Genomic DNA, 19,141 nt, shown 5'->3' with positions numbered 1-19,141 from the left:
CTGACCTATCCCGGTTCTGCACTCCCCAGTTCTCTGTGTTCAATAAACATTTTGGTGCATTCATCCCGGCTTCCTCTTCCTCTTCCGCTCTTGGGTTCCCCCCCTTCGCTCAACGTAACACTTCCAATCATGACCTTCCAACATGACAACGATGCCAAGACAAAGCAGGAGTGGCTTCGGGACAAGTCTCTGAATGTCCTTGAGTGGCCCAGCAAGAGCCCGGATTTGAACCCGATCAAACATCTCTGGAGAGACCTGAAAATAGCTGTGCAGCGACGCTCCCCATCCAACCTGACAGAGCTTGAGATGATCTGCAGTGAAGAATGGGAGAAACTCCCCAAATACAGGTGTGCCAAGCTTGTAGCGTCATACCCAAGAAGACTCCAGGCTGTAATCGCTGCCAAAGGTTTGTCAACAAAGTACTGAGTAAAGGGTCTGAATACTGATGTAAATGTAATATTTCAGTTTTTTTTTTTTTACATTTACATACATTTCTAAAAACCTGTTTTTGCTTTGACATTGTGGGGTATTGTGTGTAGATTGATATGGAAAAAGTCAAGGGGTCTGAATACTTTTGGAATGCACTGTACACTTCACAACAGAATCTGACAGGAAGTCACCAGTCTGCTGTAAGATACATTATAACACTACAGCAGCAGCAGAGAACGAGACCAAACATTTCCTCTCTTTTCAATCTATTCTCTTCCAACAAGAGATTCCTAGGAGAGGAGCTGATGGGGGAGGGCTGTCTGTGTGAAATGTGGTTGAGAAGGGGGAGGAGTGGAGAAGAAGAGGAGGGGGAGGACTGGGAGGAGGAGAAGGGGGAGGACTGGGAGAAGCGGGAGGATTGGGAGGAGGAGGAGGAGAAGAGTCATACAAACTCTTCCCTGGATCTTCTTTGTGGTGTTCTACCCTTGAAGGAACTCAGTCAGTCTCTGGCGCTATGACAACAGTAATTAATAACACCCTTCTCCTGTCTGGCTATTTATATCTGTCCAGAGAATCCACAGGGAAGAACACTGCACAGACCAAAGATCTCTAGTGTGTGTGTGTCTGCCTGCCTGCCTGCGTGCGTGCTTGTGTCTGTCTGTCTTTACCCTCTGACCCTTGAAATCTAAGGTGTGTAGGGCCAGTACTGACCTCCAGGCATGTGTTTGTTTGTCAAGCAGGTGTGGTGTAAAACCATTACTGACCTCCAGGCATGTGTTTGTTTGTCAAGCAGGTGTGGTGTAAAACCAGTACTGACCTCCAGGCATGTGTTTGTTTGTCAAGCAGGTGTGGTGTAAAACCAGTACTGACCTCCAGGCATGTGTTTGTTTGTCAAGCAGGTGTGGTGTAAAACCAGTACTCACCTCCAGGCATGTGTTTGTTTGTCAAGCAGGTGTGGTGTAAAACCAGTACTCACCTCCAGGCATGTGTTTGTTTGTCAAGCAGGTGTGGTGTAAAACCAGTACTGACCTCCAGGCATGTGTTTGTTTGTCAAGCAGGTGTGGTGTAAAACCAGTACTGACCTCCAGGCATGTGTTTGTTTGTCAAGCAGGTGTGGTGTAAAACCCGTACTGACCTCCAGGGGGTGTGGGGCCTTAATATCCACGTTGACCAGCCTCCAGGACGTTGTAGCGTAGACCTCAGGCCTCCAGATCTCCTCGTAGTGTCCCAGCGTGTCTCTAGTGAACACAGAGAAGATGTTCCCTCTCTCTTGGTCCCGCTGGTAGTAGAAGGACAGGCAGCCTGACACCGGTGTGGTCGTCATGGGAGACGTCAGCTTGGCCACTTCCTGGAACCGCTTGGCATAGACTGAGTCCACATACATGTAGTGGCCTGGAGAGAGATGAGAGAGGTGAGACAGGTGAAGTGTAGAAACATGACAGCAATATTGGGTTATCGTATTGTATAGAACAAAAACTAGTACACATTCACCAATGAACAGAACACACACTCAGGTCAGGCCAGGCCCCTCAGGTCAGGCCCCTGGGGTGATCTTTGTGTGTGTGTGTGTGTGTGTGTGTGTGTACCTCTCTGGTTGCCCAGTGTGTGTGTGTGTGTGTGTGTGTACCTCTCTGGTTGCTCATTGTGTGTGTGTGTGTGTGTGTGTGTGTGTGTGTGTGTACCTCTCTGGTTGTTTATGGTGTGGTCATCAGGCAGGTTGGACTGGGGGTCTCTGGCTAGACTCCCTCCAACATACCAGTTGACATTAGGGTTCCAGTGGTTACTGTAGCCACACAGGTGGTGCTCCTCAAAGTTACACTCTGACAACAACAACAACAACAACCGTTATATCTCTTGGTATAAAAGTCATGAAATCTGCACATGTGCCACGTATAAGGCATATTTTTGACTTCAATATTATGTTTTCTAAATATAAACAGGCATCAACAACATGTTGTGAGTCTTAACAGTTGTCTTAACATTCTCCTACCCTGAGAACTGTTGTAAGGCTTAACAGTTGTCTTAACATTCTCCTACCCTGAGAACTGTTGTGAGGCTTAACAGTTGTCTTAACATACTCCTACCCTGAGAACTGTTGTGAGGCTTAACAGTTGTCTTAACATTCTCCTACCCTGAGAACTGTTGTAAGGCTTAACAGTTGTCTTAACATTCTCCTACCCTGAGAACTGTTGTGAGGCTTAACAGTTGTCTTAACATTATTCTACCCTGAGACTTGTTGTGAGGCTTAACAGTTGTCTTAACATCTCCTACCCTGAGAACTGTTGTGAGGCTTAACAGTTGTCTTAACATCCTCCTACCCTGGGAACTGACCTATGCAGTAGCCAGGCACGATGTGGATTTCGAAGATCGCCACACTGTTGCCTGCTTCCTCACTGGGTCGACCCTCCAGCAAAAGCTTGGACAAACAGAACGATAGAGATAGAACAAGAGAAAGGAGGAGGGGAAATGGTGGAAGAGAACAAAAACAAATAAGCCATTATATCAGACAAGCACTGTTATGAAGTTTAGTTTTCAGTAAAACGTCTCCATCTCTACTCTAAAAGCAATAAAACCATAACAGATGACGTCCCCCTGTGGGATGAGGAGTGGAGACGGGTGTGGGATGAGGAGTGGAGACAGGTGTGGGATGGGGAGTGGAGACAGGTGTGGGATGGGGAGTGGAGACAGGTGTGGGATGAGGAGTGGAGACAGGTGTGGGATGGGGAGTGGAGACAGGTGTGGGATGGGGAGTGGAGACAGGTGTGGGATGAGGAGTGGAGACAGGTGTGGGATGGGGAGTGGAGACAGGTGTGGGATGGGGAGTGGAGACAGGTGTGGGATGAGGAGTGGAGACAGGTGTGGGATGAGGAGTGGAGACAGGTGTGGGATGGGGAGTGGAGACAGGTGTGGGATGGGGAGTGGAGACAGGTGTGGGATGGGGAGTGGAGACAGGTGTGGGATGGGGAGTGGAGACAGGTGTGGGATGGGGAGTGGAGACAGGTGTGGGATGGGGAGTGGAGACAGGTGTGGGATGGGGAGTGTAGACAGGTGTGGGATGGGGAGTGGAGACAGGTGTGGGATGAGGAGTGGAGACAGGTGTGGGATGAGGAGTGGAGACAGGTGTGGGATGAGGAGTGGAGACAGGTGTGGGATGGGGAGTGGAGACAGGTGTGGGATGGGGAGTGGAGACAGGTGTGGGATGGGGAGTGGAGACAGGTGTGGGATGGGGAGTGGAGACAGGTGTGGGATGGGGAGTGGAGACAGGTGTGGGATGGGGAGTGGAGACAGGTGTGGGATGGGGAGTGGAGACAGGTGTGGGATGGGGAGTGGAGACAGGTGTGGGATGGGGAGTGGAGACAGGTGTGGGATGGGGAGTGGAGACAGGTGTGGGATGAGGAGTGGAGACAGGTGTGGGATGAGGAGTGGAGACAGGTGTGGGATGAGGAGTGGAGACAGGTGTGGGATGGGGAGTGGAGACAGGTGTGGGATGGGGAGTGGAGACAGGTGTGGGATGGGGAGTGGAGACAGGTGTGAGATGGGGAGTGGAGATGGGATGGGGAGTGGAGACATGTGTGGGATGGGGAGTGGAGACAGGTGTGGGATGGGGAGTGGAGACAGGTGTGGGATGGGGAGTGGAGACAGGTGTGGGATGGGGAGTGGAGACAGGTGTGGGATGGGGAGTGGAGACAGGTGTGGGATGGGGAGTGGAGACAGGTGTGGGATGGGGAGTGGAGACAGGTGTGGGATGGGGAGTGGAGACATGTGTGGGATGGGGAGTGGAGACAGGTGTGGGATGGGGAGTGGAGACAGGTGTGGGATGGGGAGTGGAGACAGGTGTGGGATGGGGAGTGGAGACAGGTGTGGGATGGGGAGTGGAGACATGTGTGGGATGGGGAGTGGAGACAGGTGTGGGATGGGGAGTGGAGACAGGTGTGGGATGGGGAGTGGAGACAGGTGTGGGATGGGGAGTGGAGACAGGTGTGGGATGAGGAGTGGAGACAGGTGTGGGATGGGGAGTGGAGATGGGATGGGGGGTGGAGACAGGTGTGGGATGGGGAGTGGAGACAGGTGTGGGATGGGGAGTGGAGACAGGTGTGGGATGGGGAGTAGAGACAGGTGTGGGATGGGGAGTGGAGATGGGATGGGGAGTGGAGACAGGTGTGGGATGAGGAGTGGAGACAGGTGTGGGATGAGGAGTGGAGACAGGTGTGGGATGAGGAGTGGAGACAGGTGTGGGATGAGGAGTGGAGACAGGTGTGGGATGGGGAGTGGAGACAGGTGTGGGATGGGGAGTGGAGACAGGTGTGGGATGGGGAGTAGAGACAGGTGTGGGATGGGGAGTGGAGATGGGATGGGGAGTGGAGACAGGTGTGGGATGGGGAGTAGAGACAGGTGTGGGATGGGGAGTGGAGATGGGATGGGGAGTGGAGACAGGTGTGGGATGGGGAGTGGAGACAGGTGTGGGATGAGGAGTGGAGACAGGTGTGGGATGAGGAGTGGAGACAGGTGTGGGATGAGGAGTGGAGACAGGTGTGGGATGGGGAGTGGAGACAGGTGTGGGATGAGGAGTGGAGACAGGTGTGGGATGGGGGGTGGAGACAGGTGTGGGATGGGGGGTGGAGACAGGTGTGGGATGGGGAGTGGAGACAGGTGTGGGATGGGGAGTGGAGACAGGTGTGGGATGAGGAGTGGAGACAGGTGTGGGATGGGGAGTGGAATATAGAGGCTCGAATATAGAGGCTGAATATAGAGGAATATAGAGGCTGAATCCCATTTATAGAATATAGAGGCTGAATCTCAGTTATAGAATACAGAGGCTGAACCCCAGTTTTTTAATATAGAGGCTGGGTGTTTGGGGGTGTAGTCTGCAAGCTTACCTGCTAGGTGTGTGTGTGTGTGTGTGTGTGTGTGTGTGTGTGTGTGTGTGTGTGTGTGTGTGTGTGTGTGTGTGTGTGAGATAAAATAATGAATATGTTGAAAGATAATGATTATAATTCCACTCTGAAACCATATAATTATATGAAATTGATTAGAATCATAAATCTATAATCTGATGATGTGTGTAGTTTTAGTCAGAATTAGAACAAGGACCTTTTGTTACTTTTTAGTATGTGAGCAGGGTGCAAGTGTGAAACAAATGATAAGAGGAGCTATCGACAGACAAGTTGTACTACTGTGTTCCTTACAGGACATTCTTTCTCCACCCGTGGAGGGGAGAAACTGTTAGGTTTGCAGAAGAGTATGAAACATGTTGTAGATTAAACAATGTATCTGTGTAGTGGAAAAACACAGACTGTCTGAGCAAGGAGTAGTTTAAGATTTGAACTTGTTTGTGTGTGTTATAAAGACTGGGTTTGCATTTTTGATGTTAGGACGTCCTCGTGAATAAACATTTTGACTATTGTAAGCTGAGAAATCGGTCTGTTTCATTTAAACCAGAATCTTACAAACTCTGGGTTGCAGACTGAGTAGATTAATTGAAGTTTATGAACATTGATAACAAAATTCTCATAACAGTGTGTGCGTGTGTGTGTGCGTGTGTGCGTGTGTGCATGTGTGTATACCTGGTATGCGTCAGAGGTGTTTCTCAGGTCAATGCTTGCGATGAGCCAGCTGTCCGAGGGCTTGTCTGCGCTCCACAGTGTGTAGTCAAAGTTGTCTCCGTCCGGTCTGAGGTGTAGCTGCAGAGCGCCTTCTCCAGTGATCTGGTACACCAGCCTCAGACAGCTCCAGTCCAGCAGCTCTAACACTGGGCTCACCAGGACAGCCTTCTCCCTCCCGTCGATGAAGGACGAGTCTGCCGTGATGAAACGCCCTGTGGAGAATGACAAAAGGAATAAATAAATAGTGTAGCTTGATATTGAAGTCGTAAATCATTACTTAATATTATTATGTTGATTTCTTCTTAATCTTTTCTAAATATTTTGGTTTGATACGGAGTCAAAGGGGGATATTACTCTGCTGAGGATGTGGGGGAGGAGGGTGTGTGTGTGTGTGTGGTGTGTGTGGTGTGTGTGTGTGTGTGTGTGTGTGGTCATGTTGTGTAGTTACACAGTGCATCGCCTAGTCTAAACAAAAAGTCAAAAATACCATACAAGCACACCAAAACCTGACATCAGCATACGAAAGAAGCTGACTTCAATCAGAGAGTTAATCAGATCAAATCAGCTATTAAGAGTAAGTTCCTACAGCATCAAGTACATCGAGTCATTAAGACAAACAGAAAACTGTTGGTCGCCGAACCAAGGAGGACGATGGAAGAAAAAAAAACTCTCTGTACAAAGGGAAAAAGGAGGTCTGACAAAAACCAAAGCAATAGAGTCTGGAAACAAAAAACCTAATGACCCTGGTCACCTTTCCCCTGCACTGCACCCTGGTCACCTTTTCCCCTGCACTGCACTGTGGGTGGTAGAGAGGGAGAGAGAGGAATGAGAGAGAGACGAGAGAAATGATTAAAATCCCATGGGTTAGGGTGAAAAATCACCCTCTTCTTTAAACTGTTTAAAGACAGTTAATAGATCAGATAAATCTTGCTGGAGAGTCAACTCCTTGGTTAAACCCAAATGTTGTTGAGCAATGGCAGGCTGTGCTATGCATCATAAACCATGAGTATGGACTGGATTCTTCTGGTCTCTGTAGAGGAAGCAGATCAGACAAGCCTCATGTTCAATAAGCAGCAACTGTAGATAAACAATATGGAGATGGCTGTACTGTAGTGCTGTAATGTTTTATAAGCACCAACTGTAGATAAACAATATGGAGATGGCTGTACTGTAGTGCTGTAATGTTTTATAAGCACCAACTGTAGATAAACAATATGGAGATGGCTGTACTGTAGTGCTGTAATGTTTTATAAGCACCAACTGTAGATAAACAATATGGAGATGGCTGTACTGTAGTGCTGTAATGTTTTATAAGCACCAACTGTAGATAAACAATATGGAGATGGCTGTACTGTAGTGCTGTAATGTTTTATAAGCAGCAAGTTGGCATGGAGACAGTTGTTGTCTGTAGTATATAATTATAATGGTGTCCGTTACTCTGTCCACTTTTACGACCTGGCCCAAACTATATGCTCTGACAGACAGACAGTGGACATGATTCCTTCCAGATACCATGTGGATCATCTCTCTTCCTCTCTCTTCTGTCCTCCCCTCTTTTTCAAAGCCCATCTTTCAAAGCCCATCCTTTCCCCTGTTCTTCTCCCTATTTCTACCCCTATCTCTTCCCCTCTCTCTTCTGTCCTCCCCCATGTTCTTCTCCCTATTTCAACCCCTATCTCTCCTCCCTCTCTCCTGTCCTCTAACCAAAACAATGCTCTTCCCCTGTCCCGCTACCTCCTAATATAACACCAACACTTCTGAGTTAGACACTCTCCCTGTCCCAAAGACAGTCTCCTAACATCAACACTACTGAATTAGACTCCCGCTGTCCCAAAGACAGTCTCCTAACATCAACACTACTGAATTAGACTCTCCCTGTCCCAAAGACAGTCTCCTAACATCAACACTACTGAATTAGACTCCCGCTGTCCCAAAGACAGTCTCCTAACATCAACACTACTGAATTAGACTCTCCCTGTCCCAAAGACAGTCTCCTAACATCAACACTACTGAATTAGACTCTCTCCCTGTCCCAAAGACAGTCTCCTAACATCAACACTACTGAATTAGACTCTCTCCCTGTCCCAAAGACAGACTTCTAACATCAACACTACTGAATTAGACTCTCTCCCTGTCCCAAAGACAGTCTCCTAACATCAACACTACTGAATTAGACTCTCCCTGTCCCAAAGACAGACTCCTAACATCAACACTACTGAATTAGACTCTCCCTGTCCCAAAGACAGACTCCTAACATCAACACTACTGAATTAGACCCCCCCTGTCCCAAAGACAGACTCCTAACATCAACACTACTGAATTAGACTCTCTCCCTGTCCCAAAGACAGTCTCCTAACATCAACACTACTGAATTAGACTCTCTCCCTGTCCCAAAGACAGACTCCTAACATCAACACTACTGAATTAGACCCCCCCTGTCCCAAAGACAGACTCCTAACATCAACACTACTGAATTAGACTCTCCCTGTCCCAAAGACAGTCTCCTAACATCAACACTACTGAATTAGACTCTCTCCCTGTCCCAAAGACAGTCTCCTAACATCAACACTACTGAATTAGACTCTCCCTGTCCCAAAGACAGTCTCCTAACATCAACACTACTGAATTAGACTCTCTCCCTGTCTCAAAGACAGTCTCCTAACATCAACACTACTGAATTAGACTCTCTCCCTGTCCCAAAGACAGTCTCCTAACATCAACACTACTGAATTAGACTCTCCCTGTCCCAAAGACAGTCTCCTAATACCAACACTCCTGATGAAACCCTATTCCCTACAAAGTGCACTACTTTTGACTAGGGAATGGGTTGTCATTTGCCACGCAGTCTTAGACTCTTCCCCTAACGTCAACACTCCTGACTGAGTTATACTGGTCTCCTCAGAAAAGGCCCCAGAGTGATCCTCGAGACTGTAAACAGCTCCACATGTTAAGGCCAAAGAGTAAATGAAGAGATATTGCAATGTGCACTGCAGTGTTCAAGCTGGATAACAGAAGGATGGACTCTCTTGGAATAATAAACATCTTTGGTTTCAGCACAAAACTTTTCATTTTTTACTGTTTGTCATATTCTAACATCTAAATAAAACAGTTTAAAATATGGAAATAATCATTGGATTGAATGTCTAAATCTTGAAGATAAACACGTCTGTTTGGTTGGCTTGGAGCCTAATCCTAGTCTGTCTGACCAGAGCTGGCTGTGATGTACATGATACGGATAATCCACGTAACCTGCTTATCTACGGACTACAAACGCCACAAAATCATGGTACCAATGTTAGCATTTTTAGCACATAATATTCATATCATACAAAAGTATATAAAATTGATTGCGAAGCTCAACAAAGTCACTTGAACATGTTGCACGAAAAATGGTAATATCGGAACCACGATGTTGTTGCATTTGTGGCACAAATCCCATCCAAATCCTGGTACAGATATTAGCATTTTTGCACATCATGTTCCAGTCATCTAAGTGACTTTGCTGGGTTCACAATATATTTGAGATACTTTAGGATGATTTGGACAAGATGTGCGAGAAATGCTAATATCGCTACCAGGACTTGGATGTGATTTGTGCCACAAATGATAAAACGCTAGTGCTAGGGAAACTACTGTGTCAATAGACTGCTTACAGGGTGAAGAAACCAATATGTAATTCAGTAATTTGAATGAACTATCCATTTAGCACTAATTTTCTGCAGATAAACTGCCTCTGGCCCTGAGCTCCTTAATACGAGGGTGAGAAAGGTCATTTGTAATGTGATACAAGTGATACAAGGGAAAGGGGGATACCTAGTCAGTTATACAACTGAAAGGGAAAGGGGGATACCTAGTCAGTTGTACAACTGAAAGGGGGATACCTAGTCAGTTGTACAACTGAAAGGAGGATACCTAGTCAGTTGTACAACTGAAAGGAAAGGGGGATACCTAGTCAGTTGTACAACTGAAAGGAAAGGGGGATACCTAGTCAGTTATACAACTGAAAGGGGGATACCTAGTCAGTTATACAACAGAAAGGAAAGGAGGATACCTAGTCAGTTGTACAACAGAAAGGAAAGGAGGATACCTAGTCAGTTGTACAACAGAAAGGAAAGGGGGATACCTAGTCAGTTATACAACTGAAAGGAAAGGGGGATACCTAGTCAGTTATACAACTGAAAGGAAAGGGGGATACCTAGTCAGTTATACAACTGAAAGGAAAGGGGGATACCTAGTCAGTTGTACGAACTGAATGCCTTCAACTGAAATGTATCTTCCGCATTTAACCCAACCCCTCTGAATCAGAGAGGTGCGGGGGGGGGGGCTGCCTTAATCAACATCCAAGTCATCGGCGCAGTGGGTTAACCGCCTTGCTCAGGGGCAGAACGACATATTTTTTACCTTGTCAACTCGGGGATTCGTTCCAGCAACGTTTCAGTTACTGGCCCAACGCTCCTACCCAGATACATGTTAAAGGTATAAGCAGGGCATATTTAACCACACAACACAGACAACACTGGATGTGGACGACCTATTTACATTTTTGTCATTTAGCAGAAACTCTTATCCAGAGCTCCTTAACCTCTCTTGGGTAGGGGGCAGTATTTTGACATCCGGATGAAAAGCATGCCCAAAGTAAACTGCCTGTTACTCAGGCCCAGAAGCTAGGATATGCATATAATTGGTCGATTTGGATAGAAAACACTCGAAAGTTTCTAAAACTGTTAAAATTATGCCTGTGAGTGTAACAGAACTGATATGGCCGGCGAAACCCCGGGGACAAACCATCCTAAAAAGAAAAAAATCAGCCTACCACTATTTTCAATGGCTGTCACTTATATTATAAGGCCAAGTCCTCCTAGATTGCAGTTCCTAAAGTTTCCACTAGATGTCAACAGTCTTTAGAAAGAGTTTCATGCTGGATTTTGGAAAAATTTGCCAGAAATTGTAGTTTTGCTAGGTGGCTCCCATTTTGTCTGTAGTGTTTCCAAGCGCGTGGAAGAGAACGCGTTCTTTGGTATTTTTCTCCGGTAAAGACAATAACGGTTCTCCGTCTTAAATTTTATCATTTATTTACGTATTAGGGTACCTAAGGTTTGATTATAAAAGTTGTTTGACTTGTTTGCAAAAGTTTATTAGTAACGTTTGGGATTAATTTTGTTTGCATTTTGATGGAGGGAAACTTGGTGGATTATTGACTGAAGCGCCCACTAAACTGAGTTTTTATGGATATAAAGAAGGACATTATCGAACAAAAGGACCATTTGTGATGTATCTGGGACCTTTTGGAGTGCCAACAAAAAAGAAGATCATCAAAGGTAAGGCATTTATTATATCGGTATTTCTGACTTTTGTGGCGCATCTGCCTGGTTGAATTTTGTTTTCATGCTTTTGTATGCGGGGCGCTGTCCTCAGATAATCGCATGGTGTGCTTTCGCCGTAAAGCCTTTTTGAAATCTGACACAGCGGCTGGATTAACAAGAAGTTAAGCTTTATTTTGATCTATCACACTTGTGATTTTATGAAAGTTAAATATTTATAATTCTGTCGTTTGAATTTCGCACTCTGCAATTTCACCGGATGTTGGCCACGTGGGACGCTACCATCCCACCTGCCCATTAAGAGTAGCGAGTGTTTACATTTTCCTACTGGTCCTCCATGGGAATCGAACCCTCAACCCTGGCGCTGCAAGTGCCATGCTATACCAACTGAGCCACACGCAACCTATGAACCCCAAAGAGCAAAGGGATTTCTGTTACAGAGTTGTTGCATGCTGGGGCCCTAACCTATTAATCTATTATACTGAACTTTAAAACATTGCAGTCCATCTATGTATACCAACTGTATGTTTGTAAAAAGGACTGACTAAGGAGAGTGATGCCCATGTATGCAGGTCATATATATGAGTTAGTAGCAGCAAGCTAACCCTGATGTAGAGTATGGCTAGCCTCCAAATCCCATTATAAACAGGTTTATGACTGACACACTTTAATTACGTTTATAGTGAGACAAAGCCCTGGGATAACCCCTGACCTCAAAGCTCTGGGATAACCCCTGACCTCAAAGCCATGGGATAACCCCTGACCTCAAAGCCCTGGGATAACCCCTGACCTCAAAGCCCTGGGATAACCCCTGACCTCAAAGCCCTGGGATAACCCCTGACCTCAAAGCCATGGGATAACCCCTGACCCTCAAAGCCCTGGGATAACCCCTGACCTCAAAGCCCTGGGATAACCCCTGACCTCAAAGCCCTGGGATAACCCCTGACCTCAAAGCCATGGGATAACCCCTGACCTCAAAGCCATGGGATAACCCCTGACCTCAAAGCCCTGGGATAACCCCTGACCTCAAAGCCATGGGATAACCCCTGACCTCAAAGCCATGGGATAACCCCTGACCTCAAAGCCATGGGATAACCCCTGACCTCAAAGCCCTGGGATAACCCCTGACCTCAAAAGCCTGAGATGAACTTTGACCAATGGAGGTCCTCCTGACATGCAGGATTAGCGTCTGGGTGATTGGCTAAGGTCCAGGCGAGTTGTCCTGGTGAACATAACCCCGGTGAGTAATGGAGAGCTTTGTCTCTATGGGTTTAACAAAACAAAGGGTCAGTGTCTGGCTGATTGGTTTAGCTGAGTTATTTGGGTGTGTAAGGGTCCTTTGTGCCTCTGTGGGTTTGATCGACCTATAATATCCCTGCTTTTTTTGATAGATCTTAGATGTCTGCTTTACCTCCTGACCCCTGTATGGAGTGGAAGTAACAAATTACAAATACTCTCGTAAAAGCCGCTCCATGGTCAATCCGTCGTCTACATTGGCCGTGCAGCATTTATGGTGATACGGCCTCTGCAGAAGTCAGGGCATTCATAGAATAGGGGGGGGAAATGTAGTCCATCCGGGATGGACATTTTTCTTTAAAAGGATCACATGCACATACATTCTCACATCATAAACATTTAAATTCATACTTATTGTGCTTTACGGAGCAGCGCAGAGTTGTTGAGCAGAGCTGTTGTGAAGGAAGTTGTCAAGGACGTGAGTTTGTGTTTATACAGGACCTCCCGCCGCCCACTTTCCGTCAACCAATCATGTCAATGCGGAGCCCTCTGCATTGTTACAAAATCTGTGAGGCGCACGGCGATGTGGTGCGAAGCTAAGCTCAATTTGGCTTCTGCGTGCCTCCGGAGGCTCCGCAATTGCGTCACACCCTCCATGCGGAGTCTCCAACCACATGTTTGGATCAAGCATAAAGTGGCTTTTTCTGTAATCGAGTAGCTTTTCTGAGTACATGTACTTTTTTGAGTATTTTTCAGTCAGTCATTTTACTTTAGTATTGTACTGCGCTACCTTTCTAAAACCATCCATTACAGAGTACAATTTTGTAGGCTAATAATAATACTAATAATAAGTAGGTCAAGTTTGCGAAAGCTCCTCCGAGCCACAAGAAAACTGCTCATTGTTCTTTAGTCAGTCACCAATCAAATCAAATTTCACGCATCGCGCCAACGCAGGCCACCACCTGATGATGATAGCTGTTATAGCTAGCACTTTGATGTCACTATGTGTGGTGGTGACTTGCTAGCTAGCTAGCCATGCAAGTTATCTGGGCTAGCTAACAACATTAGGCTAATGTCAGCAAGTGAGCTAGCTAGCTAATGTTAGTTAGCTGGGTCAAAACATACAGTGTTACTGAATTTTAACAATGTACTGTAGTTTGTCTGTGTAAAGTAGGACATCTTTCATCTAAAAGCTCAGTAAGTCTAACTGTGATCATAACTGTGATTTTATTTGTGATTATAACTGGGTTTATAACTGATTATAACTGTGATTATAACTGTGTTTATAACTCTGATTATAACTGTGATTTTATTTGTGATTATAACTGGGTTTATGACTGATTATAATTGTGATTTTATTTGTGATTATAACTGTGTTTATAACTGTGATTTTATCTGTGATTATAACTGATTTTATCTGTGATTATAACTGATTTTATTTGTGATTATAACTGTGTTTATAACTGTGATTTTATCTGTGATTATAACTGTGATTATAACTGTGATTTGAAGTGTGATTTTATCTGTGATAACTGTGTTTATAACTGTGATTTTATTTGTGATTATAACTGTGATTATAACTGTGATTTTATTTGTGATTATAACTGTGATTTTATTTGTGATTATAACTGTGTTTATAACTGTGATTTTATTTGTGATTATAACTGTGATTTTATTTGTGTTTATAACTGTGATTTTATTTGTGATTATAACTGTGATTATAGCTGTGATTATAGCTGTGATTTGAACTGTGATTATAACTGTGTGAGTCTACACAATAGGTACACCTTAGCCCAAAGGCCGACGGATGGTGATATTGACTGTTTTCATCGTACTGTCCAAACGCATTGTATGCTGACGGCGATACACTTGTATCCCCCGTGGACCAGTTTGTACCAAAAACCTTCTCCATTTAGGCTGCAAAGGCATTCATTTCCTCCTTATCTACATTTAATGGTGAGAAAGGCTGAAAAAAAACTGTGAAAACATGGGTACTTTCTTTATGAAACACCATTTTCCACCACCATTCTAGAGTGGCTATGATCTAGCAGCTCCTATGAGGCCTTCTCTCTCTCTCTCCCGTCTCTTTCTAATCTTCCTAAAAAACTAAACTAATACACCTGAGGGATCGCCCGGAACGGACACCAACCCACCTACAGACCAGGTTCGGGTTTCTTGGAACTTAGGCTTACGAATGTTTTTAAGAGTGTTTTAACGATGCATCGTTCCTACAACTGCCGAAGACGTAACATGCGTTTCCCATAACGCAGAGAGAAATGTTCGCCAAGTGCGTCGTTGGAGCATGTGTCAATACATCTAACAACGAACTTAGCTGTTCTAGGATTGGTCGGTAAATAACGAGCCTTTTCAAGTGCAGCTCAGAAATCTAACGATGCTCCTACGAAGGTTTTAAAGATGAACTTTGCATTAAAAGGAGAAGTTAACCCAAAATCCCAAAACTCCCATGTGATTCCACAGGGGCCAGGCACGGCGCAAACCAAAAACAAAGAAGAAAAGACTGTGGTAGTCCAAGATGGATAACATCTGAGTTAATGGTTATAGTTGTGAATTTGAAGCCAAGTGGATGATCGACCAGTTGTATAAATTTAGAATATATACAGTAAGATGAAAGAAAGGATGAATTTACATCATCTTTGTCCTCATTTCACAGACTGACCACCCAGAGGGACACAAATTATTCTCTGTCCCTAAACAGTTTAACACTCATGGGCCGGTTTCCCAAAAAGCATCTTAAAAGAGAAGTTAACTCAAAATCCTGAAACTCCCAAGTGATTCCATACATTGAACCTATACTGAACAAACTATAAACGCAACATGGAACAGTATCTAAGATGTTACTGAGTTACAGTTCATGTGAGGAAATCAGTCAATTTAAATAAATAAATTCGGCCCTAATCTATGGATTTCACATGACTGGGAGTACAGATATGCATCTATTGGTCACAGAAACCTTAAAAAGTAAAAGGTAGGGGCATGGATCAGAAAACCAGTCAGTATCTGGAGTGACCTGGTTTATTTTTATTTTTTGGTAAGCCAGGCCTGGCCCCTGTCTGATCCAGTGTTGCTGTGGAAACCAAACAGAAAACACAGCCGTCGTGGCCCAGTCTTTTGGTTTTATGGCTGTATTTACCGACCCAGTGGGAGGAACGAAACCGCTGGTCGGCCCACCACGATTCACAAGCCACTGAGTCCGACTTCGCCAAGGTTGTGTCGGTTCGCCGTCAGGGGACTGTAGATCCATGTTTGGCGGTTATTCCATTCTCTCGGCTACATGGTCTGCTCTGTTTTCTGTCAGCCAGGGACTGCTCTTGTAACGCCTCAGCAGTTCAGTGTGAAGTGAAGGTTTCTGTTGTTCAACCACTTCAAAGCCTGAACCGTGCTGGATGTCTTCTGGTTGACAGATGGGCCCACCCAGCACGTCCTAGAGTGAAGCTGGCTGCAGACACACTATAACTGCATCCCAAATGGCACAAACAGCCTATAGTGTCAGTCAGGCCATCTGGCTTGGCAAGCAGCGATGGCACAGAGACGCTAGGCTACAACACCAACACTTATTTTTAGAGGGGGTAACATCAACTCCAGAGACAGATTATTATAAACCAGGAGCCCTTGTTGTTGGAGGCTGCTTCTGTCCTCAAGAGCCGCAGAGAGAGAGAGAGAGCCCAGAGACTAATTTAATGTAATGTTAGAGTTGTCCAGTGGGAAACAGAAAGCCTGCTGGGAGTGAAGTCTTACTGTAGAGAATGTGTGGCTGGGCATCAGCAGCTGGTGGTGACATACAGCACCTCAACTGCTTCTTTAACTCTCTCTCTCTCTACCCCCTCTCTCTACCCCCTCTCTCTACCCCCTCTCTCTACCCCCTCTCCCTCTCCCTCTCCCTCTCCCTCTCGCTCTCCCTCTCCCTCTAGCTCTAGCTCTAGCTCTAGCTCTAGCTCTAGCTCTAGCTCTAGCTCTAGCTCTAGCTCTAGCTCTAGCTCTAGCTCTAGCTCTAGCTCTCTCTCTCTCTCTCTCTCTCTCTCTCTCTCTCTCTCTCTCTCTCTCTCTCTCTCTCTCTCTCTCTCTCTCTCTCTCTCTCTCTCTCTCTCTCTCTCTCTCTCTCTCTCTCTCTCTCTCTCTCTCTCTCTCTCTCTCTCTCTGTCCCCCTCTCTCTCTGTCCCTCTCTCTCTCTCTGTCCCTCTCTCTGTCCCCCCTCTCTCTCTTTCCCACTCTCTCTGTCCCTCTCTCTCTGTCCCTCTCTCTGTCCCCCCTCTCTCTCTGTCCCCCCTCTCTCTCTGTCCCTCTCTTTCTCTGCCCCCCCTCTATCTCTCTCTGTGACTTTTTTAGTTCTCCCCCATCCTCTTAAAGAGGCCCTCCTAATGTAACCAGTCATGCATAAATAGACAGGGTCATGGTCAAACACAGTATGGACAGACGATAGACAGACACAATGTATATATATATACATGCTGCTCTGACCATCTTTACCATCTAGCCTGTATAAAGTCCTGATAATGTAAAAGTAGCCCTGGAAAATCTCTAAACATGTTGATGTCAATGAAGGCAACCTGCAACTGAAGGGCAGCATGACTTTTCTACCTTCCATTCTATATTTGCATTTTGTGTTACAGCATTGATTACGGAGTAAGTGAGTTGTCCAACCTTCCTCGTTCCTGGTCCATCTGGCATAGGCAAGGTCGGAGGTGTAATCGCATGTACCGGTATCGAAGCTACAGGAGCCGGGTAACAGCTGCTGCTGCGCCCCAACAAGCACAGGGACTGGAGGACAAGGAGAGGAAGAACAATATTTACAGCGATGTAGTTTTTGGTACGCGTAGGCCATTGGCTTGCTGCAAAAGGTGTGGGCTTCTGTTTTATAACATGCACACAGCTAATGGCTCTTTCAAGGCAGAGCATGCTGCACTACAATTAATCATTCATTTAAACCACAGGTGTCAAACTCATTCCACGGGGGGCCGAGTGTCTGCGGGTTTTCGCTCCTCCCTTGTACTTGATTGATGAATTAACATCACTAATTAGTTAGGAACTCCCCACACCTGGTTGTCTAGGGCTTTATTGAAGGGAAAAACCAAAAACCTGCAGACACTAGGCCCTCCGTGGAATGAGTTTGACACCCCTGATTTAAACTGTCATGAGCGTCTACTGCGCCCAGAAAGAAAAACTCTAAACTAACGGAATCAGAACTTAAAGATGAAATCAAATAGGCTTTGTGGCACGGACACAGCCAACATTTGAGTGTTAGAAAAATAACGGTGCAATTTATTTGATTAACTTTTAAAATAATGTCAAAAGAAAAAGGCTGCAACTTACCCAGAAAAACGAGATGGAAAATGCTGTTCATATTGAAGCTGCAGCGAGACTCAATCACTTCTCACTCGTAGATTCCAGAGGGGGATACGACCACAAAACGACGCGATCTATCTTCTGGACTGCCAGGCTCGTCTACAGTTCAAGTTCAACCACCAACTCTCACAGCAACAGGGCACGAGCAGTCGCTCAGCTGTTACCGGTCCGTTTACATGGCTTAATCCAACTGGAAAGACGCTTGGCACTCGGGGCGGGTGAGGTGGATAGAGGACAGGAGGAGAGTGAGGAAGCGCCTGACAGTAATGCAGTCCAGATTCTAACGGCTAGTGGACGCATCGCCACAGGGAATCTGTGTAGGCTACTCCGCCTCCTGCATCTCTTTTTCTTCCTAGCGCTGTGGATGAAATCACAGGCATTCCACCTCATACTGCTCCGGCCCAAATACCCCCCTCCTTTCAGAAGTAGCCATACTTTATGTCACACTTCATTAAGTTGCACAGATACTAAGTAGTTACATGTAGTCTCATTTTATTTATTAGTTTAATTTCAAGTAATTGCTTAGGATATGTTCCGGGGAGCTTGTGAGAATAACATTGATGTATACACGGAAACTGTGGATTCGTTTGAAACTTAAAGTAGACAGCTCTCAGCACTAAACCCTCAGGCCTATGCCCTTAGGGGCATCCCCGCGGCCATATTTGTCGTCGGGCCAAGTGATTAGCCAAGCAAGGGAAGTTTGCAATTTAAGCCTCTCACCCATAGGCGGAAATCCCAGGGGGGACTTGGGAAAAATATGGGAAAAATATGATTTGTCCCCCCCAATATATCACTGTAAACATAACTATGTAATTTCAATAATATTAATAATACGCAATGAAAGCACTTGTGCTGATTATAGACACTTAATAGCGCATTTAAATTTCAAAAGATTGCGACCCCCCCCCCCCGCCCTTTGCCTCACAATGGTTTGATCCACTGCCAGTTCTTTAGCTGGCAAGGTAATAGAGAGTTCGTATCTACTGTCCGAAAGGGACATCTACGTAACTGACGCGAGGTTAATCCAGTCAATCCATAGCAGGTCCATAGCAATGTTATTTATTTATTTTTATGTTGGCAGGGTTCACACACTAGGGGAATTTGCAGAGCTAGCGCGCAAACTAAAGCAAACATTAACTATCAAGCTAGCTAGTACCTATTCCATTTATGTGGCGTCGTCAAAGATGGAAT

The 19,141-nt window shown here is 45.7% G+C and overlaps 1 protein-coding gene across 1 annotated transcript in view; it reads right to left on the bottom strand.

The window, feature by feature from the left end:
• The window catches only part of mamdc2a (MAM domain containing 2a), a 35,191-nt gene extending 16,881 nt beyond the window's left edge, over positions 1 to 18,310 (bottom strand). The window contains exons 1-6 of the mRNA XM_055887602.1: positions 17,918 to 18,310; positions 17,249 to 17,365; positions 5,994 to 6,244; positions 2,761 to 2,845; positions 2,112 to 2,249; positions 1,565 to 1,821 (exon numbers count right to left, since the gene is read on the bottom strand). Coding sequence (XP_055743577.1) covers positions 1,565 to 1,821; positions 2,112 to 2,249; positions 2,761 to 2,845; positions 5,994 to 6,244; positions 17,249 to 17,365; positions 17,918 to 17,948 — 879 coding nt within the window. The 5' untranslated portion in view covers positions 17,949 to 18,310. The remainder of the gene's footprint in view (positions 1 to 1,564; positions 1,822 to 2,111; positions 2,250 to 2,760; positions 2,846 to 5,993; positions 6,245 to 17,248; positions 17,366 to 17,917) is intronic.
• Positions 18,311 to 19,141: the final 831 nt, after the last annotated feature.

Source organism: Salvelinus fontinalis, chromosome 28 (genome assembly GCF_029448725.1).
Source record: "Salvelinus fontinalis isolate EN_2023a chromosome 28, ASM2944872v1, whole genome shotgun sequence".
In the NCBI taxonomy this organism is placed as follows: Eukaryota; Metazoa; Chordata; class Actinopteri; order Salmoniformes; family Salmonidae; genus Salvelinus; species Salvelinus fontinalis.
The sequence above is the reverse complement of the archived record's forward strand: the minus strand, read 5'-3'. Positions and strand labels throughout refer to the sequence as shown.